At 41.7% G+C, this 24401-nt stretch overlaps 1 protein-coding gene across 1 annotated transcript; it reads right to left on the bottom strand.

The window, feature by feature from the left end:
* Positions 1 to 12572: 12572 nt before the first annotated feature.
* On the bottom strand, positions 12573 to 13007 carry LOC133805462 (uncharacterized). Its single transcript, XM_062243649.1, has one exon. It carries the CDS (start codon positions 13005 to 13007, stop codon positions 12573 to 12575), a length of 435 nt encoding a protein of 144 aa, XP_062099633.1.
* Between the last annotated feature and the right edge of the window lie 11394 nt (positions 13008 to 24401).

The following is a 24401-nucleotide window of genomic DNA, read 5'->3' as shown; positions in this document are numbered from 1 at the left end:
ATCAACATCTTTTGCACTTGCTAGCTTGGCCAAAGCATCAACGTTTGAATTCTGGTTGCGAGGTACTTGTTGAAGGGTGTACTTGTCAAACTGTGCTAATAGATCCTTTGTTTTGTTTAAATAGGCAACCATCTTTAAACCTCGGGCTTGGTACTCTCCCATGACTTGATTTACCACCAGATGAGAGTCATTGTAGATGTCAAGGATCTTTATATTCATGTCCCTGGCTAATCGTAACCTAGCGAGCAACGCTTCATACTCAGCCTCGTTGTTTGAAGCAGTGTAGTCAAACCTGATTGCACAATGAAATCGATGCCCTTCAGGCATAATCAGGATCACCCCTGCCCCTGCATGATGCTCATTGGAAGAGCCGTCTGTAAATAACTTCCACGAGGGAGGTTGGTTTTGAGACTCAGGCTCTTCGGTCTGCTCGTTATCTGTAAGTTCAGTGAATTCTGCGATGAAATCATCCAGGGCTTGCCCTTTTATCGCTACTCGCGGTAAGTAAGAGATATCGAACCGCCCAAGTTCGACTGCCCATTTCAACAATCTCCCTGAAGCCTCTGGCTTTTGCAGAACTTGCCGTAGAGGTTGGTCAGTCAAAACTATGATTGGGTGGGCTTGAAAGTAAGGTCGCAGCTTCCTTGAGGCCAAAGTTAAGCAATAGGCTAACTTTTCAATAGGTGGGTACCGCTGCTCCGCTCCAATTTGCCTTTTGCTTACATAATAAACGACCTTCTTCTTCTCTTACTAAAACAGCACTAGCAGCATACTCTGTAATCGCCACGTAGACAAACAAAGTTTCTTCATAGAACGACTTCGATAGAATGGGTGGTTGCACCATGTGAGTCTTTAATGCTTGGAAAGCCTGCTTGCATTCCTCCATCCACTCAAATTTTTTGTTGCCTCTAAGTAGATTAAAAAATGGAACGCACTTGTCCGTTGACATCGAAATAAATCTACTGAGAGCGACAATTCTTTCGGTCAAACTTTGAACATATTTAATCTTTTCTGGCAATTTCATATCGATCAGGGCTTTGATTTTCTCAGGATTCTCGAGCTAACTATAAATCCCAAGAACTTCCCTGATCCTTCTCCGAAGGAGCATTTGAGGGGATTCAGCTTCATCTGATATTTGTTCAAGATGTTGAAGCACTCCTGCAAATCCTCTATATGCCCTTCTGCCTTCTTTGACTTTACCATCATGTCGTTGACATAGACCTCCATGTTTGCGCCGATCAGCTCCTTAAACTTGTGGTTGACTAGTCGCTGGTAAATCGCACTAGCGTTTTTCAAACTGAAGGGCATTACTTTGTAACAGTAAAGCCCTGTATCAGTCTGAAAGCTAGTGTTATCCTCATAAAGGGGATGCATACTAATATGATTATATTTAGAGTATGCATCCATAAAAGAGAGAATCTCATGCCCTGCAGTGGCATCGACCAGTTGATCGATCCTAGGGAGTGGGAAACAATCCTTGGGGAAGGCTTTATTGAGGTCTGTGAAATCCACGCATGTTCGCCATTTCCCATTCAACTTGGGAACTAGGACGGGATTAGAGACCCACGATGGATAAAATGCCACCCTGATGAACCCATTCTCCTTCAGCTTCTCGACTTCTTCTTTTAAGGCCTTTGATCTATCTTTGTCGAGTAGCCTTCTTTTCTGTTGCACCGATGGAAAACTCTTGTCGATGTTCAGGACATGGCTAATGACTGTAGGGTCTATTCCGACCATGTCTTTGTGCGACCAGGCGAAGACTTCCTGGTTCCTCCTTAAAAATTCCACCAGTGCTTGTTTTGTTGTTGTCTCTAAGTTTTTACCGACTTTCACAACCCTGGTCGAATTTTCTTCATCGATTTGGACCTCTTCAAGGTCCTCGATGGGTCCTATTTCTTCCACAAAATCCCCAAAGCGAGGATCCAAGTCTCTATCCTCACATTGGGCAACGCCCTATTTGGTGACATTATCACCTGACTGGGCCTGAGCATCAATTTCCATTTGCAACTCTTTTTTGGGAACATCTCTCGACACACCTTTCTTTGCCTTGGTTATCGAGGCGTTGTAGCACTCCCTTGCTTCCCGCTGATTTCCCAATACGCATCCTACACCTACGTCTATTGGGAATTTCATGGCAAGGTGCCATATTGAAGTGGCGGCCCGTAGGTCGACCAGAATTGGTTTCCTAGTTACAGCATTGTATGCCGGAGGACAATCGACTACTATGAATGTAGCGAGTAATGTCCTGTTAGCAGGTGCAGTATCTGCTGTAACTGGAAGCCTAATCGACCCCGTTGGGGTGAGCCCTTTGCCGAAAAAACCATAGATGGTTTGGTTGCATGGCTCCAGGTCATTGACGAACAACTTCATTTTCTCTAGCAAAGACTTGTATGGGATGTTGATCGAACTTCCTGTGTCAACCAACACCCTCTTCACCATCATGTTGACAATTTGTACGTCTACGACCAGCGGATCAAAGTGTGGGAATCGTACGTGTTGGGCATCGTCTTCAGAGAAGGTTATCAACTCCTCCTCTGTTCGAGCCTTTTTCATCTCGATGTCCTGGTCGTGGTGTAGGGTTCGAGCGTATCGTTCCCTTGCCTTCCCACTATCCCCTGCAAGATCTGGGCCTCCGCAAATGGTGAGTAAAGTGCTTGCCGCAGGAGCTGGCTGTAGGGGTGGCGAGCGTTGGCATGTAGGCGCCTGCTCGTTGCCACCTTGAGCCTCTCGGTGAGTCTCTCTTGCAGCTCAAACATATCTCCTTAGATGTCCCTGCCTAATCAGGAACTCAATCTCATCTTTTAACTGGTTACATTCATTGGTGTCGTGCCCATAGTCGTTGTGAAAATGACAGAACTTCGTCGTATCTCTCTTTGAGATATCTTTCCTTATAGGTGCGGGTCGTTTGTAAGGCACGCTTAAGTTGGTCACCTGGTAGACTTCCGCTCAGCTTTCAACAAGGACCGTGTAGTTGGTGAATCTCAGCTCGTATTGACTGCCTTTGGGGCGTTTATTTTCAGAAGCTGAGGGTTCATTGTTCGCCCGCTTCCCACCATTCTTACCATTGCCATTCCCGTTGCCCTTATCGTTGCCATTGGGTTTTTCTGACCTGTTGGCGGCTTTGGTGGGTTCTTCCTTCGGTCCCTTGTCTTTTGTTGGTGATTTTCCTTCATTGGCAATCGCGTATTCGAGCTTGATATATCGATCAGCCTGATCCAAAAATTCCTGGGTACTTCTTACCCCATTCTTTCTGAGGATACTCTAGAGGGGTGAATTGCGCCTAACCACAGCAGTTAGGGTCATCATCTTGCCTTCATCACCCACTGTCTTGGCTCTAGCTGCTGCTCGCATGAAGCGTTGGACATATTCTTTTAAGGGCTCTCCCTCCTTCTGGCGTATCTCGACCAGCTGGTTGGCCTCTGTGGGGTGTACGCGACCCGCGTAGAATTGCCCGTAAAAGTCCTTTACGAACATCTCCCAAGATACTATACTAGCAGGAGGGAACTTAAAGAACCACTCCTGGGCGGTGTCAAATAGTGTCGCGGGGAAGATCCTACGCTTATTTTAAGATACTAATTTTAATTTTATAATGAGCTTATTTTAAGAATTTTATTCGATCTCCACCGTTGGTTTAATATAGTCAATAGCTTAATGGGGCCTCGAGGCGCTTTGATTCGTCCCCCTACGGAAGGTGTTCATTAGTTATTTTGACAAGGTTAGATTTCGAAAGATAAATAATTATAGGTCAAATTCTACTAGACTCACCCCTACGGTGACTACTAGGACTAAATCTATGATTATTGAAACCGTGGGTCTAGCTCATAAAATAAGAGATTTTGTTTTCTTATTTTGATCAAATAGTAGGTTGTTAATAATGGTGTCCATTATTAAATGAGTTTACAACTCTATTTAACTAGTGGTATTTTTTACTCTCGCCAACCGGGACAAGGATATCATAGATTAGTTAAAAACCCTAAAGAAATAGAGATATGATTGTTTTTGGTATTTTTTCTCATATCTTACATATTTTTGGTATATGTTGTGCTATTTCTTGAAATTTTTGTGAATAGACGTTTTATTGAGCAAATGTGATTGATTTCTATTTTATTGATAATTTGTAGTTTTAAGTTAAGTAGTGTTTGTGTCTAATCCCATCCTTTCTCAACTTTCGATGGAGAAACTCACTGGAGAAAACTTCCTTAATTGGAAGCAAAACATCAACATTGTGTTGATAGGTGACAAATCTGAATTCGTCATGATTGAGGAATCCCCAGAACGAGCACCGTGTCTACACGTTAGTGATGGCACCGTCAATGCTCGTGATGGTACCGTAAATGCTTGGATAGCACCAAATCTGCACGTTCGTGATGGCACTGTAAATTCTCAAATGGCTCCGTGTTTGCACGTTCGTGCTCAACTCAACTATGGTCTGACGTAGCTCATGAACGAGCATCAGATTATTGAACCTGTCATGGGTGGACCTAGTAAAGGAGGTGAAAATAAGACTACTGATGTTGCTGCACATCTAGCTAAGGCTAAAGCTAACCAAGCTTCGTCTTCGAAAGCTGGAAACAAGAGGAAAGGTGGACACATAAACAACCCCAAGCCTACAAAGGCTGCAATGACGAGTGCACAACCACGTGCACAGACGCCTAAGGGGAAGAACATGAAAAACAAGAAAGGTAAAGATAAATGTTTTCACTGCAAAGAGAAGGGGCATTGGAAACGAGATTGCCCCAAGTTTCTAGTAGCGAAAAACAAAGGTAATGATTATAGTTCATTAATCTTAGAAACATGTGTTTTAGAGAATGATAAATCCGTTTGGATTATTGATTCTGGATCTACCAACCATGTTTGTAACTCTTTACAGCTTCTTGAATAGTGGGAGGAAGTGAATGAAGGCGGCTTAAAGCTTAGAGTTGGGAACGGAGCGTTCGTTAAGGTCTAAGCTAGAGGAATAGCTCGTCTGAAGTTCAGAAATAAATACTTAATTTTAAAAGTTGTATTTTTTATTCCGGATTTTAGTAGAAATTTAATTTCAGTTTCCATGTTGCAATCAGAACGATTTGTTATGACTTTCACAAGTTTTAATATATCTATTTCTTTCAATGGATCACAATTGTGTATTGCATGTTTGGAAAACGGGCTTTATATTCTGCGACCTAACAAACCCCTCGCTCTTAATAATGATTTATTCAAAGTAGCTAAACCTAGGACCAATAAACGTCAAAAGACCGATAACAATAATATGACGTATTTATGGCACTTGAGACTAGGTCACATTGGCTATGATAGGATTCAAAGACTTACAAAGGACGGACCTTTGAGGGAACTCACCTTAGGTGAATTACCTGTCTGTGAATCTTGTCTAGAAGGAAAACTGACCAAGCGTCCATTCTCTGCAAAGGGTGATAGGGCCAAAGAACCACTTGGTCTTGTGCATTCAGATGTTTGTGGACCTTTGAATATACAAGCCAGGGGTGGTTTTGAGTATTTCGTCACTTTCATTGATGATTACTCTAGATACTCATGTCTTTACCTAATGCATAGGAAATCAGAAACATTTTCAAAGTTTCAGGAATTCCTAGCAATGGCTCAGAACCAATTAGGTAAAAGGTTAAAGATCTTGCGATCTGATAGGGGTGGAGAACATTTGGATATGCAATTCCAAGATCATTTAACTGAACTTGGGATTTTATCACAACTTACTGCCCCAGGTACTCCACAACAAAATGGTGTAGCGGAACGCCGAAACAGAATTTTATTGGAAATGGTTAGATGCATGCTTAGTTACTCAACTCTACCAACTTCGTTCTGGGGACATGCAATTGAAACCGCAAATGACATGCTCAATGTCGTGCCACCAAAATCAATCCCCAAAACACCTTTAGAACGCTAGAATGGTCGTGAACCTAGTTTACGCCATTATAGAATCTGGGGGTGTCCCACTCACGTCCTGAGGAAAAAGGAGGGAAAGCTAGAACCGCGAACTGAAGTTTGCATGTTTGTTGGCTATCCTAAAGGTACTCGAGGTGGACTTTTCTACAGTCATTCAGAAAAGAAAGTGTTTACTTCTACAAATGCTACTTTTCTGGAAAATGACTATGTCCAGAACTTTAAACCTCGCAGCAAAGTAGTTTTAGAGGAGGTGGTTAAAAAATTGACTCCAACCAATGTTCCATCGTCATCAACGCGAGTTGATGATGAAATTCCTACCCTTCATGTACAACCGATGTAAGTCGATTTAAATGAAGAAAGTACCACTGTTCCTGAGCAAACAGTCACAGAGCCTCGTCGTAGTGGGAGGGTTTCTAGAAACCCAGTTCGCTATGGTTTGGATGGTGAAACCAATATGGTTGTTGGTGACACTAGTGATGATGATCCATTGTCTTTCAAACAGGCAATGGCAAGCCCTAAAAAGGAACTATGGCTCGAAGCCATGAAACAAGAAATGGAGTCCATGTACTCAAATTCCGTCTGGGATCTTGTGGAAGCACCTAGTGACTTTAGGGCCATTGGGTGCAAGTGGATCTACAAGAAGAAACGAGGTGTTGATGGAAATTTCGAGACTTATAAAGCTCGATTAGTGGCAAAGGGTTATACCCAAAGAGAAGGCGTGGACTATAAGGAAACTTTTAGTCCGGTAGCCATACTCAAATCCATTCGCATCCTCCTATCCATAGCAGCCGCTCTCGACTATGAGATTTGGCAAATGGACGTCAAGACAACTTTTCTTTATGGAAAGCTTGACGAGGTCATTTATATGGATCAGCCAGAAGGATTTAAAGTATCTGGACAAGAAGGAAAAGTTTGTAAGTTAAATAGGTCCATCTATGGACTTCAGCAAGCTTCTCGTTCCTAGAATCTTAGGTTTGATGAAATAATCAAAACCTATGGCTTTGAACAAAATATTGATGAGCGCTATGTTTACCAACTGAAGGCAAATCAAATAGTGGTATTCCTGGTTCTTTATGTAGATGATATCTTACTCATTGGAAACAATGTTAAGAAATTATCAGATGTGAAGAATTGGTTGAGCACTCAATTCCAGATGAAGGATTTGGGTGAAGCTAGTTATGTTCTAGGTATCCAAATCATCAGGGATAGAAAGAACAAACTTTGAGCTCTATCTCAAGCAGCTTACATTGATAAAGTGCTTGAACGTTTCTCAATGACAAATTCCAAGAAAGGGCGTCTACCGTCCCGCCATGGAATTCATCTTTCGAAGAAGCAGTCTCCCCAGACTCCTGAAGAGGAAGATACAATGAGAAAAGTTCCTTACGCATCTACAGTTGGAAGTATGATGTATGCCATGTTGTGTACTAGACCAGATATCTGCTATGCAGTGGGAGTAGTGAGCAGGTATCAGTCAAACCCAGGACCGGAACATTGGACAACAGTTAAGCATATCCTCAAATATTTGATACGGACTAGGGATTATATGTTAGTCTACAAGGGTGGTGTTCTGAACCCTGTAGGCTACACCGATTCAGATTTTCAGACTGATGTCGATGACAGAAAGTCTACTTGGAGCTGTGATTTGGAGAAGCGTAAAGCAGTCTGCAATCTCATATTCCACCATGGACATCAGAAGCAGCTAAGGAAATAGTCTGGCTAAAGAAGTTCTATTCGGATCTTCGTGTTATTCCAGAAATGGATAAACTTCTTGTGTTGTTTTGTGACAATACAGGAGTGATAGCCAACTCGAAAGAACCTCGAAGTCACAAGAGGAGTAAGCATATAGAAAGGAAGTATCACATTATTCGAGAATATGTGGCCAGGGGAGATGTGAAGGTTATGAAGATTGCAACTGAAGACAATCTTGCGGATCCATTTACAAAGACACTACCAGAAGCTACATTTGATAAGCATATCAAGGAAATGGGATTAGTAGAATTAAGGCATTAGTTTCAATTAGTGCAAGTGGGAGTTTGTTGGGGTTTTATACCCTAATTAAAACTCAAATTCTTTATAATCTCATTTTATTATCAATAAAATAATAGAAATCATTTTTTGACTTGGTCAATCACTTTGCTCACATGTTTTATTTTCATGATTATTTGTTTAATATAAACTTCTATTAAATCCCGAGCATATAGCTAATCTTATTTATAGTGACGTAATCACAGTGGAATATAAATATGATTATATGTTCAAAATACGTTAGTCCTAAGATTAGTCAGTGCACCAGATTTACACTGACTTGCCAATCTACGATATGATATACTTACATATTACAGTGTTATGTTCTTTCCAGAACATTAGCAAAGTAGATAAGATCGGATGTATTTGTTACATCGGACAGGACCGATATTGACAGTTGATAAGATAAGTAAACATACCGTTATTATCTATTCTAGTCATATCATATAGTTGACCATAGGTCAATTCAATCTCAATTCTGAGTGGTTAGTATTCTAACTTATTGTATTATTTGAGTTCTTTGACTTGTTCGTTACCAGCTTACCCTACGGACTAGCCCATACTTACATCTTGGGAACTCGGTAGTATAATTGAGTGGGAGTGTTAATCATATATATGAACATCTATAGCTTCTGATGAAGAAGTGAAATGATGGTTTCCTTTTAGTTTGGTTCAAGGTGTTAAATGATAGAGATCTCATTTCAGTAATTAAATTAGTTTACTGAAATATCATTTACAAGGAACTAAGTGTTTTAAGGATAAAATACAATGAGGGGTAAAACGGTATTTTAGTCCTTTCTCATTATAGACCGTCTATAGAGGATTGAGTGACAATTATGGTTGTAACAATGGATAATTAATAGCGTATCTATATTTGTTATAGAGCGTTCTATGAATTCAAGAGTGCAATTCCGAGTCTATAGTGGAGTCACGAGGAATTAATAAGTTAGTAAATTTATTTGTTAGATTTATGATAACTTATTGAAGCTTGATTTCATAGGCCCATGGTCCCCATTGTACCTTGGATAAAATCATCTAGATGGTCTCAATTAATTGATTTAATCATCAATTAGAATTATCAAAGTTGACCAGGTCAATTTTGGATAGTTTCACAGAGTTGTGTAATTTTGAGAAGAAAAGAGAAATTATGGCAGATTTATTAATTAAGATAAATTGGTATCTAAATTAATAAATAAATTTAAATCAAGGTTCAAATTATAAATAATTAATTTGATAAAGGATTTAAATAATTATTTAATTAATTAAATCAATAGAAAATAATACAAGCCTTGATTTTAAGTCCAATGGGCTTATAATCAAATGGGAAATTTCACGGGCCTATAGCCCATGATAATTTCGACCTAGGGCTTCACAATGGCTATTATTTTATTGATTTTTTAATTAAATTAAATGGCCTAATTGAGTCTATAAAAGGAGTGCTTAGAGAGAAGATTTCTGAGAAGTTTGATAAGTCTCAAGTCAGATTTTCTGATAGTTTTATATTCTCTCTAAACACAAGTCATTTTCTAAACCTCTTTGTTATTTCTTTTCTTCTCTCTATATCTATCTCATGTGTTGAGAATTGCCCACACTAGTCTAGGTGGTTCTAAGGATACATTGGAAGATCGTGAAGAAAATAGAAGATCGGTTCAGTTTCTTGATAATACTCTGCGACAGAGAGGATACAAGAGTTAGAGAAACTGAAGGAAGGACTCTTAATTCCGCTGCGTATACTGTAAGTATGATATTATTTGTTTTTCTTTGAATTCAATTTTAGAAACATGTTTTAGGCTATCTCGTATTAATTTTTTTAATATTAGATATACATGAAAATAAATAAAGATCCTGTATAAGTTTTTCCAACAGATACATGTTTATAGCATTTAGCACTCAGCATGTATCACATAGTAGTTCACAATCAACCATACTAATAAGTATGTTCCAGTAATCTCAGTACTAATTAGCACACATTTGCTGAGGATATAGTATTTCAGGGCACAGATTTAACATGGTGTCTCATGCATACAAGTAAAGCATATATACTATATTCAAGCATTTATACATATAACTACATAAATAGTTACCAAACCATGAGTCGAGCTTGACTTTAGTGATGTGTGTACATGCCCAGCCAGTCTACAGGAACCCTAAACCTTGGCATCTTCTGATACCAAGTTGTGACGCCTTGGTTACCCCAGAACAGTTACGGTGAACGGTGAACCAGAAATTTGACCCGCTACCCGAGTCCGTTGGTTAAAAATGTGCATATAAGTGTTATTATCAGGCTAAGGTAGAAAACCAATAAAAAGGAAATGATATATTTTATTAAATACATAAAACTGTTCATGGACCCATCAAAAACATTTACAAGTTATTTACAACTCAAACTGGTCATTACTGTTTCAAATTTACAAACCCGCCGACCTAAGCGGCAAAAATAGGGTAAACCCCCTAGTTCCTCTGAGAACTCCTTGGCTGTGGTGGTCAAGCGGTCGCATATTTACACATCACCACCTAAGCTCTCCACTCAAGGCTGGGTGAGCTTTTCTTTCCCTTTACCTGCACCACATAGCACCCATGAGCCGAGGCCCAGCAAGAAAACACAATAATGCACATAGATATTAACAACTTATTATTATTATAATCACACAGAGCTTATAGCTCTTAAACAGATGAGTGAATATCACTTGAGGTTCTGGTAAACCATAATGAGTGACTGACAAGCAAGTCACTAATTTAAACAGATGAGTGACTACTGGGTAAGTCACTAGCTTAAACAGTTGAGTGACTGTTGGGTAAGTCACTAGCTTAAACAGATGAGAGACTGATGGGTAAGTCTCTAACTTAAAAGATGAGTGATTGCTAGGTAAGTCACTAGCTTAAACATATGATAGACTGATGGGTAAGTCTCTAACTTAACAGATGAGTGACTGATGGGAAAGTCACACAAGCGCTTTTAGTTTTCATTGAACTTGAGGTTGGTCCGGCATTAACGCTCTTCTGAGTCATTTAATGCAGATGTCGATTTGATCTAATATTTATTGGCTTGCATTGAATACGCTAAGGCCGTCCTGGCTTATAAGTCAGCACTGTGTGACCAGTGCCCAGTACCACTGCCGAACTTGACTAATAAGTCCTAGCTTCACAGTTGATACTGACACCTTTGCCAAATCTGACTAATTAGTCAGTACCATGCACAAGTGAGCAAGATTTGCTAAGCATTCAATAATAAATCCATGTCCACATTTATACAATCAACATGCCTCATGAACAACCATGCATGTCACATATGGGGTGCAGTTCTCTTACCCCTGATTCGAACGAGAGTTAATATAAGAACGACCCTTGAGAACAATCAACCTTTAAGCCTTTAGCGGTCACCTAATCATAACCAAATATGGGACACCATCAAGAAAATGATTAACAAAGGTTCCCAAACCAAGATCTAGCCTCCGGGACATCAATCCCCACTAATCCGGGTAGTAGGATTGATCCCGAGGCCTAAAACCAAGTTCCCGAGGCCAAAACACTCAAACGGGCTCAACCCTGCTCAAGGGCTGCGACCCTAACACCTTGGGCTGCGGCCCCCAGCCACTCCAGGAGAAAGGGCCGCGACGCCCAACATCTAGGGCTGCGGCGTCCAGCAAAGGCAAAATCGCTCCACCTGCTTCATCGAGCTAGGGCCGCGACGCCCAAGAACAGGGTTGCGGCCCCCAACCCAGAGCCATCCCCAAACACATTCTCCTTCATCCCACACCCTCCGAAAACATACCTAAACACTTCCAAATCATCAAATCAAAGTTCCCAAGCTTCCCAATGATCCAAAACCATCAAATCCCAAGGCTCAAACGAACCAAAAACTCAACGATTCACAAAATCCAATTCTAAGCTTAGAAACTATAAAAACTCAAAACTTAAAACTTAAATTACCTTTGATTGGGTTGTTTCTCATCAAATCCTTCGGTCAAGAAGCTTCTAATCCTTCCTAGGATCGCTATGCCTCAATCCTTGCTTGATTCCGACTCCTAGAACTCAAGATATCTTCGAAAATGCTTCGAACAGTAAAACGAACTAACGGGAAAGAACGAGAGGTTTTCTAACGTACGTTCTATCTGACAAGCTACTTCAAGCTTATGTAACCTCAAATAAAACCTAGTGCTCGGGGTCCCAAAAACACCCCCGGGGACATTATAGTCAAAACTTCCAGAATTTCCTCCTGATCTCAATAACTCCCAATTTATCATCAAATAACATTCTCATAACTCAATATCCCAATAAAAGACCCCCGTTATGACAAAACCACTAATTTATAATATAAGACCGTCTCATGCCGAATAGCTCGAATATATCTCCATAATAATGGGATGTCATTCACAAATCACAATATGCACCCAAATATACAAATATGCTCTCAATGGGCCAAATTACCAAAACACCCTAATAATCAAATGTGAACCCACATGCATGCATATAACATCATATTATAATATAATTCACATAAACATGCATATTATCAGTTAATGGCATAATTAAACAATTATGGCCCTCCCGGCCTACTAATCCCGCCATTAAACCGCATTAGGGATTTTAGGGCATTACAGCTGCTGCTCAGGATCCCTAGCTAGGACATCATCCTAAGCCATAGAGGGCTACTCCGACCTTTGAGGGCTTGCTGGCTGGAGGGGAGGACTAGGATTAGGAGCCCTCTGAGGTGGTACACTCGGTGGCTGATCTGGCTGAGAGGCTGGTGCAGTCTGACTCTGAGCCAATTGGATGGCTGCTTCGAGAGCAACCATGTCATCCCTCTGCCGACGGTCCATGTCCGCCTGCCACTCACTTAACTCCTGGCACTGGCATTCAATTTCCCTCTGCTGCATCGACATTGTCTCCGCAACATTCTCCTGATTGGCCCTCAAATTAGCCAACTCATTTTGCAACACCCCTAGTGTTGCCCTTAGCGTTTCCGAATCTAACTCCTCCTCTTCAAACTCCAAATGTGGTTCATTCTTAGCCACATTTGGGAGAGGAGGTTGGGATGGTGCAGCGCCAGCGGTCTGTCCAGTCTTCTTTGATGTTTTCCCCATTAGATTTTCTTACAGTTTTTTATCAATCTCTCAATGAAAGCACCAAAATGCTGACCCTCGATTTGGCCAACAACATGGAGTCAAATATACAACAGAAAATGAGACGACAATTAAGAGTTTAATCTAATGGTAAAGAAGAAAACACGAACAATTTATAGTAGTTCAGCCCCAAAGAATGGTAATGACCTATGTCCACTTAGTGCTATTATTAATATTGAATCTCAAAGTCGTGATCAAAGAACTAGGGTTCTTGATTTTCACAAACCTTGGGAGAATTACAATAAAACGATGGATAATCACACTATAGCTTTTTCTCTCAATATTCAGGAAAAAGATTCAGAGATCAAAAGTCCATTCCTTGAGCTATTTCATGCATATTTATAAGCTTAAGGGAGGGGGGGGGGGGGATACAAGGGCCAATGGGCCTTAACTTTCCTTAATAACCGCGTATCAAGGTAATAAAGAGGAAATATTCAACGTAATTATTATAGGATTACAATCTTATAAGGAAATAAACCAAATTATACGACCAGCCTAGTCGAACCTAAAAGTCAAGTTTGATGAAGGAATGCGTAGCTGGTCGATAATCGAATAGTACCGCCTCATCTCAATTCCGCCACGAGTCATCAACATGTGAAAAATACCTGCCATGTCATAAGTAATCGTTTTTTGGTAAACAAAGGCAGGTTTGAACAAGATGTTGATGGAGCTTCTGTCGTCCACCAACACTCTTGACACCATCTTGATGGCGATTTGGGAATCAATGACCAGAGGGTCATGATGTGGGAAATGGACGTTGCGGGCGTCATCTTCTGTGGAGGAGATGGGGAGGTTCATCAACTTTGGGCGTTGAGCCGGTGCTTGGATCAAGGCGCATACCTTTTGGTCGTGGTCAAGTTCGCTGAGGTAATGCTTTTGATCATTTCGGGACGGTCCTCCCAAATAGGGCCCCCGAGATGGTGGCTATGTGACCATCTACTCGCGGGGGCGCGGTTCCGGCTGGGTAAGGCATTCCAGGTCTGGGCGCCTGCACAGTGGAGGCCCTTTCAGGGGCCTGTGCTCCTAGGCCCTTTGCGTATCCTCCATGGGGAGGTGGGTACGCTCCAGGTGTGCCCGAGATCGTGGACTGTTCGGGGACTGCTGACAGTCTCGGAACTCCCATGGGCATCCTAGTCCACTGGTGGAGATGTCCCAGGTTGATCAAATTTTTGATCTCGTCCTTCAGCTACCAACATTCTTCGGTTGTGTGGCCCACCTCCTTATGGTACGCACACCTTTTGTTGGTATCCCTTGGGTTCTTTCCTCCATTGAACATGGGGGCTGGTTTCCGGTAATGAACCGTCCTTTCTGTGGCTAGGTAGATGTTTTCCCTAGTATCCACTGGGTAGGTGTACTCTGAATACTGGGGCTCATAGCCCCTCTTGCCCTTCTTAGAGGGTTCGGACCGATTTTGTCCCTTCCCGGATCTCCTTCCCTGGGAGGGATTCATACTTGCTTCAGTCCCCCCCCCCCCATCTGGGACGGCTGGGCCCTGCCGGGAGCAGCACTGTACATGACTGGCATGATTCTGTATCCAAGCAAAGGGGTAGTCTGGGCCGGGGCGTACCCCGAAGATGCAAGGCCAGAGACCGTAGGCGCGGCTGGCAATCCCGAAGCTATTGGGGGAGTGAGGTACTGTTGGGCCGGATACTGCACCCCGTATCTCGGAAAGGTTTGGGCATTTGGCTGAGGTGCTGGCTGCCATCCGAATGCTTGGATTTGGGCCTCCTCCAGTTGATAAAGCCTTGGGCCCTCCTTATGAATTCCTCGAGGGTGGCCGCCTTGTTGCGCTGCATGTCATCCCAGAGGGGAGACCTGGCCCGGATTATAGAGCCACCAGGCGTTGTCCATTGTCCACCTTGGTTTTGGAGGCTCCTTTTGTGAAACACTGGATGTAGACCCTCAACGTTTCCATGGGGAGCTACTTAATGTTGGCGAGGGCACTGATCTGCATGTCCATCCTCATGGAGGCCACGAACTATTAGCAGAAAGCCGACTGCGGTCTGAAGCAAGATTTAAGGGATCCTGGCTTGAGCCTCTTCCACCATTCCTCTACAGGTCCACCTAGAGTAATCAAAAAGCAGAGGCACTTGCTGTTGTCCCAGACGTGGGCTATGGACATTAACCGGTTGTAGCATGACAGATGATCTCTGGGGTCGGTGTTCCAAGTGTAGGCGGGTAGATTCAGCATTTTGAACCCTTTGGGGAGCACCATATCCAGGATATGCTTGGCATAGGGCTCCTTTCCTTCTTCGTTGAAATCAGAGTCTCCTCCCTCCTGCTTCCAGACCAGGCGATCCATGACTTTTTTTAAGGCGGCCAGTTGTGCCATGAATTTTCTGGCCGTACCATCTTCCAGAGGAACTCTCTCGTTCCTTCTGTCATTGAGATTATTTCTCAAATTGCCTCCTCGGGGGTGGATCTTCTCCTTGTGGGCCCTTTCCTTTCAAGCGTTCAACCCATCACGTAGGTTTACCCAGGATGTATCATCCCCGGAGCTAAAGGCGTTCGGCTCATCATCATGCTGGCGCCCCTGGTGGTCCTTATTCACAGAAGCATTTGGTCGGAAAAACCGTTCTCGTCCAGTCTGACCTGGGGCAGGCCGGGGCCTAGTACCCTACGGGCGCGTCCTTTGCGGATTGATCGGATGGCCCTGTCAAGGGATGGGACACACCCTCACTTTCCTAGGGAGCGGCCAGGGGTAGGTCCCGGTTTTCTGGACGGGAGGGACTTCCCTCTGGGGGTTTGCTTTTCCCTCTGGGTTGGCCTCTTTGGCCTTCCCTTTCTCTTGGGCTGGGTTAACCAAGCCCTGTCCGGGAGCTTGTCCCCGGGCAGGAATCGTCCTCGCATTTTTGGGCGCGTTATTCCTAGCCTGCGGAGCGGGCGGTTGTGTTCCTGGAGAAGGAACAACTAGAGGACTAGCCTCCAAACCTTGGGCGGCTATGAGAGCTTGCAGAGCTTGGAAGGACTCTTGCATCCGCCGAGTGGCTTCCTTTTGTTCGGCAATCCTGGCCTCTTGGTCCAGGATATGATGTCTTAGTTTGGTCTGCTCTGGGTCCTCCTGGTTGAGGTCTACTTCTTTTGGGATTACGGGATCCCCAACTTTGAGATTGTGGTATTCCCCCTCATTTCCCTCCTTTTCCTCATAGTAATCTTCCTCATGCTCTGCTCCACCTTCATAGTTCTGCGACTCATCAGGCTGGGAAATCTAATGAGGTGTGTCCTCATGTTGGCTCTGAGGAAGAGGTTGGCTAGGCAGTGGCTCTCCATTGCCTTGTTCTTGGTTAGTAGGGTCGAAAGTGGTGTGTCTTGTGTTCACCATTGTTGCAGACGTTCAAGATCAACTCAAGATTTCTTAGGCTCTTAATGAAAGCATCAAACTATTTACTGAGTTTTTCAGAAACTAGAATTATAAAAGATAAGAGAGCTTAACAAAAAAGGTTTAGAAAATGCAAGCAAGGTTTTTACGTGGTTGGGGAATTAATGAGCCTTAGTCCATGAGTCAGTTGTATTAGAGCTTAGAGAGCTTTCAACAATGGAGTTTTCTGCAAGTTTCACCAGAGTAATGGCTCACAAGAAAAATCTCGGACCCTCCTTAATGCACCACTATTCGTATTTATAGGCAAGCGAGTGCACTGGGCTTGGGCTGGGCTAGTCCGGGCCCAATAAGGATGTAAGTACCATTGGCTTCTCTGATGGGAGCCCAATACAAAGGATTGAAATATGAAACATACATTAATCAAAGCCCATTGGGCTAGCCCAAACAGAATCTTATTATAAGACACCCGACAAAATGGTGTTTCAGTCTGGGTGTTATGGGCTACAAGGAAGATTTGGGGGACAAGATCGGTCAGAGTAGTGGCGGCGCAGTTCTGAACCAACAGCGTACAATCCCGAGATAGCCTCCTCTGCAGGTTACTTATGGGGACAACATTCCACGCTTCTTGGGACGATGTCAATATCGGGGATACTTTATAATGCCAAACTCGGCCAACTGATCCAGGTCTGTTTACCAATGTCCCCCTCTGTTTACCAGGGTCCTGGTCCGCTTACCAGGATCCGGGTTTATCCATAGCGATCCCGGTCCAATCTCGGATTAGGGAGCCACGACCTCCTTTACTGCATCTCATGGGACATTGGTTTATACAACCTGCCCAGGCGATGGTCCCGGCTTACACTCGCGGATGCCCTTTGGAGCTTGCCGAGACTTGGGCTGTCAATATCTGTTTTCTCTTTGTCTAATGGGCCCAATTTGGGCCTTAACGCCTAGGAAGGCGGCCCATGGAGTTAGAGTGTGGATCCGTACATTTTGGAAGAAATGGGGATAACAATAGCAAACAACCAACCATCTAAACACAAATTATTTAAAAATATAAAAAAATAACCAATATAACCAATAATTAAATAATATATGATTTTTTGTATTAAAAAGTATAATTTATGTATCCCAACCATACTATAAAAATTTAAAGGGATATCTCTTCTATATAAAAAATATGCAGATAACGAAAATTCTTAATTTTAACGTTTTTTTTATTTTTTTCCATTAACGTTAATGAAATATTCTTATATTTAACAGTATATTGTAAACATGACTTAAACTTAAATAATTAAACAAATTAAAACATGATATTTTTGAGAAATAAAAGGAACTGTGCGCAGCCAGTCAATCTTGCCAACTATTGTATTTATTACAAGTATTTGCTCATTACATGTGTTGTTTTGCTATATTGTTGTTTTAAATTTATCCTATGAGCAGAAATGTTCGAACACGTCCTAGTCAAGGCAAGTGACTGAGGACCTAAAGCTCGTCAATCACTTGGGGGGCATATAAGGTATCTAGTAAGCAAAGCATATCGAAAGGTATGTAAACACATGAGCAAAATAAGTGAAAGCATGCTAGGGTACTTAGAGTATTTTTCAAAATTTTGTTATTTTGTTAAATCATTCCAAAGTAATATGCTAAGTTCGGTCATGCGAATAGATGTTATGATAAAGTGCAAGTATTATAATATCAAAAAGAATTCCTTTCCACCACGAGCAGTTACTGCTCAGATGTAATTGTCTGATTAAAAGGAAAAAGCTGCCCATGCAGCAATAAAAGTTAAAAAAGGGAGTGTCTTTACATCACGACTCGTAGGTCGTGTATTTAAAAGATAATAAAATAAAGAGAAAAATAAAAGATTACGAGGCTGGAGGATCTTGAGGAGTGTCCTGGCCGACTTTAGTGCCAGCTTCATTGTCCGCACCGTCAATCCCCGTTGCTAAGGAAATTTCTGGGGAAGCAGGAATTTTGGCTCTTTCTTCTTCCTCCAGGCGAATAGTGCACCGGGTTATTTGAGTTCGCCTCAAGCGCTCGGACAGGTAGCTGAAGTCGGCCTTATGGTTATGCTTCTAGAACTTATAGAAGCAGAGGTGGGTGGCTTCCCTATACTTCTCCAAGTTTCTGGCATTTGTCTCTTTAAGCTCCTTAACGTGCACCTCCAGCTCCTCAGTCTCCTTCCTGCTCACAATCAGATCGACCTCAAGCTATTTGGATTCTTGTTAGTTGAGTTTGGAACACTCCCTAAACTTTTCTTTGTCTTCGTTAGATTTGGTCAGGACAGCCCGACACTCCAACAACTCTTCGGCTAGCTTGGCTTTTTGCTCGAGCAATTCATTGTTCTGGTTGGTCAGTTCCATGTTCTTCTCGAGCAGCTCAGCATTCTTCCCCTCGAGCACCTTTATCGCCTCGGTGTGCTTGGTGTCAGAGTCTTTGGTCTGGGCGACCAAGGCCCCTGTGCAGCGTCAACCAGCAGTGATACTTAGCCATCCCTGCAATCAGGTAAAAAAAAGGGTTAGATGATGGCAGAAATCGACAAAGTAAAATGACTCAGCAATGGAAAACAACTTACACTGGCTATCTCGTTCAGCCCTTGGTTTAGTATCTGGTCGGCCTCTATGAAGCTGGTGCCAACCATGGCCTCTTGGCTGCGTGCTTGGAAAGCTTGTATATTCTCTCCCTGGCTGAACTGACCACGATGCTAGCCAGGGTATCTTTGGGTTGAGTGCGCGATGGCAGGTCGGTAGGTAGTTGGGGGGGTAGAAATCTGGTCGACCGGTGCAATTGGACATGGCTGGTCGCGTGGAGAAGGAGGTGGCGTTGTTTCCTTTGTGGGAGGTGGCGTGTTCTCCTTTGAAGGAGCAGTTGCTGAAGGACCCGCAGTCCGGGCCTTCTTTAAAGCATCTTTGCTACTTTCTCCACGAACCCTCTTACTGTCTTTCTTCATGCTCGAGGGAGTAGCAGCATCGGTGTAGTGATCGAAAATATCTTCAGATGACATGCCTGCAAGTAAGAAAACATCGCGAGCAGTTAAGTAATAAGCATAGATGGAACTGAAAGTAAAGGCAAGGAAAATATAAGTAAAGTACCCGTGCTATAACTATTGGTCGCTACTTTACTTACTGAACTACTGCTACACTCACTCACTGCCTGGAAGAAATCTGAATTTAAATTTGGAGTATACTTAAAGTTGCCGTCCCCATCAAATAAATGACAGGGAATGGGAAAACTGTCTAAGAGTGAGAAGACAGTACCGTTCTCATCGGAAGACTCGTCGATGGGTGCGGGGGGTTCAGACATTTTATTTTTTTCCCTTTCTTGAAGGGGCAGGGGGAGCGGCTGCTCACAGGGTACTGGAGGGTTCCCTGATTGTCACTCCAGTTGGTCTCCTCCTTTGAGGTTTCGACACATCTAGGTGCTGTTTGGGAATTTCTCCACCAGTCCCACTCCCCACCGTTGACTCCCTCACATCCTGGTGAGGTGCCAGAAGCCCAACCTGCCTCAGGTTGGCTTCAGTGACTAGCTATTTGACACTTTTCTCTACGTCACTCATGCTGGCCAATTGAGTTGCTAGAACCTCCATTTCTGGAGTAGGAGCCGGTCGCAGCCATTGGCCTGAAATGTGCTAATTTCCTAAGAAGAATGCAGATAAAATACAAGGAGAATAAGCGACCAGGAAAATGAATAAGTTACCTCCTTGCGTGAAGGCTAGATTGTTGGCGACCAAATTAGTGGTTAAAAAGTACTCCTGGTAGTACTTTCCTACATTAGACTTGTAGGTAGTCCCACTCAAGAAGGTGCGAGTCGACTCCTGGTGGCAAAAATGGAAAAACCCCGTGTTGTCTTGGTTGGGGTTGGATTTGAGATCGAACGGGTAGTTGATCTCGTGAGGAGAAGGGACATGCCATTTTTTATGGTTGTAAAAGATATAGAGTGTCGAAAGCATTCTATACTCGTTCGGGGTTATTTGGAAATGAGAGACCCCAAAATAATTGGCCACTCCTTGGAAGAAAGGATGGAGAGGCAGGATTTCTTCTACCTCAATGTGATACCTCGACTAGGCGCTGAAGGCGCCACTAGGCAGGTTTGCCCGTTGGTTGGTGGTAGGAAGGAATAAAGAAACCCCAGAAAGTCCGTACTTTCTGAGGAAATTATTTATCATCCTAGCAGTGATTGTGCTAGGAGGAGCAATGTACCATTCGACATCTGGTTGAATGGTGTTGCGGAGGTGGGCCTGTGTTTGAATTTCAGAATCAGTGGTTTTGGCCCTACCACTGGTCGAGGGAATTTCAGCCCGAGGAGCGAGCTGATTTTCAGAAGGTTTTAAGGGTTTCTTCTTCTGGTCGGTGAATTTTACTCTACCCATGTAGAGTCCAAGAACTTTACTTAGCTAGTTAGATAGTAGTATTATAGTAATAATAGTATTATCTTTATGACTTGGATTTTTGGTTCAAACCGGGATTTATTTGGACACTCATAGTAGTACTTGTAGATTTTCTAAGTTTAACCTATAGTGTAGGAATATTAATTTTAACCTAAGGTTTGATTAATATGACTGATATTGAGGATAATATTAATATACCATAAGGTTTAGATAAGAACCAATAGGATTTTAGCACATGTTATGTATGGGTTATTAATGATTAAGTATTTTGAGGATTAAATTTATTAAGGGTAAAATTTGAATGCTCTAAGGTCAGTTAGCAGCTTTGAAAACGTTTGGTGGCCTAGTCAAGGCTGTTTACTCAATTCAAATTAAGCTAAAAATTTGTAATTTCGTGTTTAAATAATCAACGTATCCTGATATATCGCAGCTATAGGGGGCGATATATCGTAGCACGAAGATACGAAAAACCCGAAACGATGCACGATTGCCTCGGGCATACTGGCCCAGGCAATATATCGCCTACAGGGGGCGATATATCGCCCCTCTCAGCATAATTTGAAAGTTTTTGAAATCATTTTCCATTCAACCCTTCAACCTCTTGATAAATCCAACATCTTTTTGAACGAGTCTTCAGCCTCTGCTGAATGATAATTCAAATTATTTTCACTTAAAAAGCCATTATTTTCATTCAAGTTAAATGAAGATCTCTTCATTCCTAAACTCTATAAATAGGACCTAGTACCCAGCCATTATTCATCTATTACTCTAAGTTCAGAGGCTGCAAGTTGCTAGGTGAGTGTGAGAGTGTAAACACTTGGGTTGGGAATCATAAGCTTGATCATCATAAGCTTATCAAACACTTGGGAAGTAAGGTTTTATAGCATTCCGGTTCAAGGTTTAGATTGGTCTTACAAGTCTTCAAGGTATTTCCATACTCTAGTTCATTGGTATTATTTTATTTAAGTTCTCATAGTCTTCTACTCAGCCTTCTAACCTTATTCTTATTTTGGTTAGGAAATCTAAATTCTTGAGCACAAGGTTTTGGTAAGTATAATTTAATAGTATAGTTCCTTCATCTCTTTCATCTCTTTTTCTTCAATAGACTAACCCTGTTACAAATGGTTTTTAGGAGTGTTCCAAAGTCCCAACTTTGTCCTCATATCCCAGTATTTTTGGTAAGGAAAATAGGATAGAATTTATATGTTATTTGCTTTTATATGTTATCTTATTTTTTTATGTTATGTATGTTTGTAGGCTTGGGCATATGACCCATATGACTAACAAGCCCCAAATGGATTATGGGCATATGACCTGCTTAGCTAGTAGGACCCCACTAATCTAATGGGCATATGACTTGTTTAGTCTATGGGACCCCAAGTAATAATGGCCATTATAGTATGTGTATGATATAAGTGTTATGTTATGTTTTTAAGTTTCTTATGAAATTTATGTATATGAACTATGTGTTAGATTTTCCTTGCTGGGCATTAGGCTCATTCCTTTTTGTTTATATGTGCAGGAAAATAGTCTTAATGGCGGGAAAGGTTCTTGGAAGCTTGGAGAATGTGTATTGAGGCAGAATGGATTCAAGAGCCGAGCGTTTCGATTCGAGGATGTAGTTTTGTTTTTATGGTTTTTACATGTATTTTTCCGCACTTGTTATGTAATCCCTTTTATTTTAAATTATGTTTTGTTTTGTTTTTAAAACAATGGGATCCCATATCCTAACCTATATTTTATGTAAGTTTAACTCTTATTTTTACAAGTTTCTTAATAAAGTTATGGTATTTTCACTTGTAAGTTTTATTAAGGATTAGTATGTATAGTTTTCGTTAATGGTCCAAAAGTCTAGAGTAGTTGGGTCATTACAACCCATTTTTGATGGACTGGAAGAAGGTCTGTTGGGTGGAATTTGAGAAAAAGCGATTTCTGAGATGAGTAGTGGCGACTTTTCTTCATCCTCGAGTAGTTGAGCGAGCAGGTCATCGTCAATTGGCCTCTCACCTCCCCACGAATCTTGCATGAAAATCTGCGAACAAAGAAGGGGAGATGAGAATCTACGGCCTAAAAACTGGTCAAGAGTTGGAATAATGTTGCTCACATATAAAAGTTAAGCTTTTATACGACCAGCAACATTCTAACAAAAACACTAAATTATATACGAGCAGTTTGAAAAATGGATCAAAAAGCAGAAGTAAAAAGTTTTTCAAGAAAGACTTTTTCGACTCTGAAGGGGTGGGAAAAACCCCAAATTTTCTATAGAATTTTTACTTTGATTTTACGCCCTAAATTAACGATCCTAAATACCAAGCTAATCTTTAACCCTAACCAAATTTTATTTCAAGTTTAAGTCTGCGTGCCCGTTTATCCCGAAACATTTTTTTTTAAAGAAAACAGTTATGAATATTCAAGAACTCAGAAACTCAAAGTCTAAAATGGAGATGAGAAGAATATTGCATGGCATATCAACAACTGAAAAGGTTGAGGAAATCACTTGTATAAAAGATGGGGTAGATTTTTGAGACGCTAAGTCGAGTTGGCTGGGCAGGAGCTTCATGGATCACCAAGAACCGTCTGAGTTTCTGGAAGCTGTGCACCTTGTTCTTCGATTTTCTTGAAGATAGAGGAAATGTAAAAAGTAAAAATGGCTTATGAGGTATTATTTATATTAGCCGAGGAGCAGTTACCTAGGTAATCATTTCGGGTAACTTTTCTAAGCATGGGGAAACGCAATAGCCATCAGACAACTTTTGGAAAACTGAAAAAGACATGATTGGTTGCCTTTTTCGAGAAGGCATGGGCGGCTCTGACAGATTTGGTGGGGTATGCGAAAGGTCAGTCTCCTAAGTTTACTTTATGCTGGTCGCAGGAAAATAAACTTGGGGGCAAATGTTTACCTGAAAATGACTCCTGGTGACGTGGCAATAATTTATTACACGTGGCAGCGTTAAAATGAATGAATGTTGTTTGCCTATCGACCAGTCTGGTCGCATGCTTTAGTTTATTTCCTTTAAGATACGCAATCTTGTAATAACTACATTTATTATATTTTCTCTTTATTGCCTTGATACATTGATATTAAGGATAATTAAGGCCCATTGGCCCATGTAACCTCCCTAGAGCCTATAAATATGAATGAGAAGGCTCAAGGAAGGGAATTTTGAACCTGGAATCTGAATACTTCGAGAGAGAGCATAGTGTGATTATACACCCAAAAGTTGTAATTCTCCAAGGCTTGTGAAACTCAAGAACCCTAGTTCTTTGATCACGACATTGGGATTCAACATCAATAATAACACTAAGTGGACGTAGGTTATTATCACACAGTTGGGGCCGAACCACTGTAAAATATTTGTGTCATTTTCTTCCCGTTTGATCCTCTTATTAATTGTCTTTTTATTCTTTGTCGTTATTTTGACTCCGTGTCGTTGGCCAAATCGAGGGTTAACATAGCCATGTAAATATATATATATATATCAACGTTATGTTTAGATGCCATATATGTAGAGATTATTGATATAAATGTTTATATACAGTATAGAACTATAATTCATTCTATTATTTTATTCAAAAAAATAATAATGCATTCTATTATATGTATATATATTTAAAAAAAAAAAAGAACCAGTTATTAAAATTATAGGCA

Source organism: Humulus lupulus, chromosome X (assembly GCF_963169125.1).
Source record: "Humulus lupulus chromosome X, drHumLupu1.1, whole genome shotgun sequence".
Taxonomy (NCBI): Eukaryota; Viridiplantae; Streptophyta; class Magnoliopsida; order Rosales; family Cannabaceae; genus Humulus; species Humulus lupulus.
This window is presented reverse-complemented; position numbering and strand designations above follow the sequence as displayed.

What these genes read in the sequence shown, in the direction of transcription:
- LOC133805462 (XM_062243649.1), bottom strand. Translation starts at nt 13,007, where the DNA reads ATGGGGAAAACATCAAAGAAGACTGGACAGACCGCTGGCGCTGCACCA.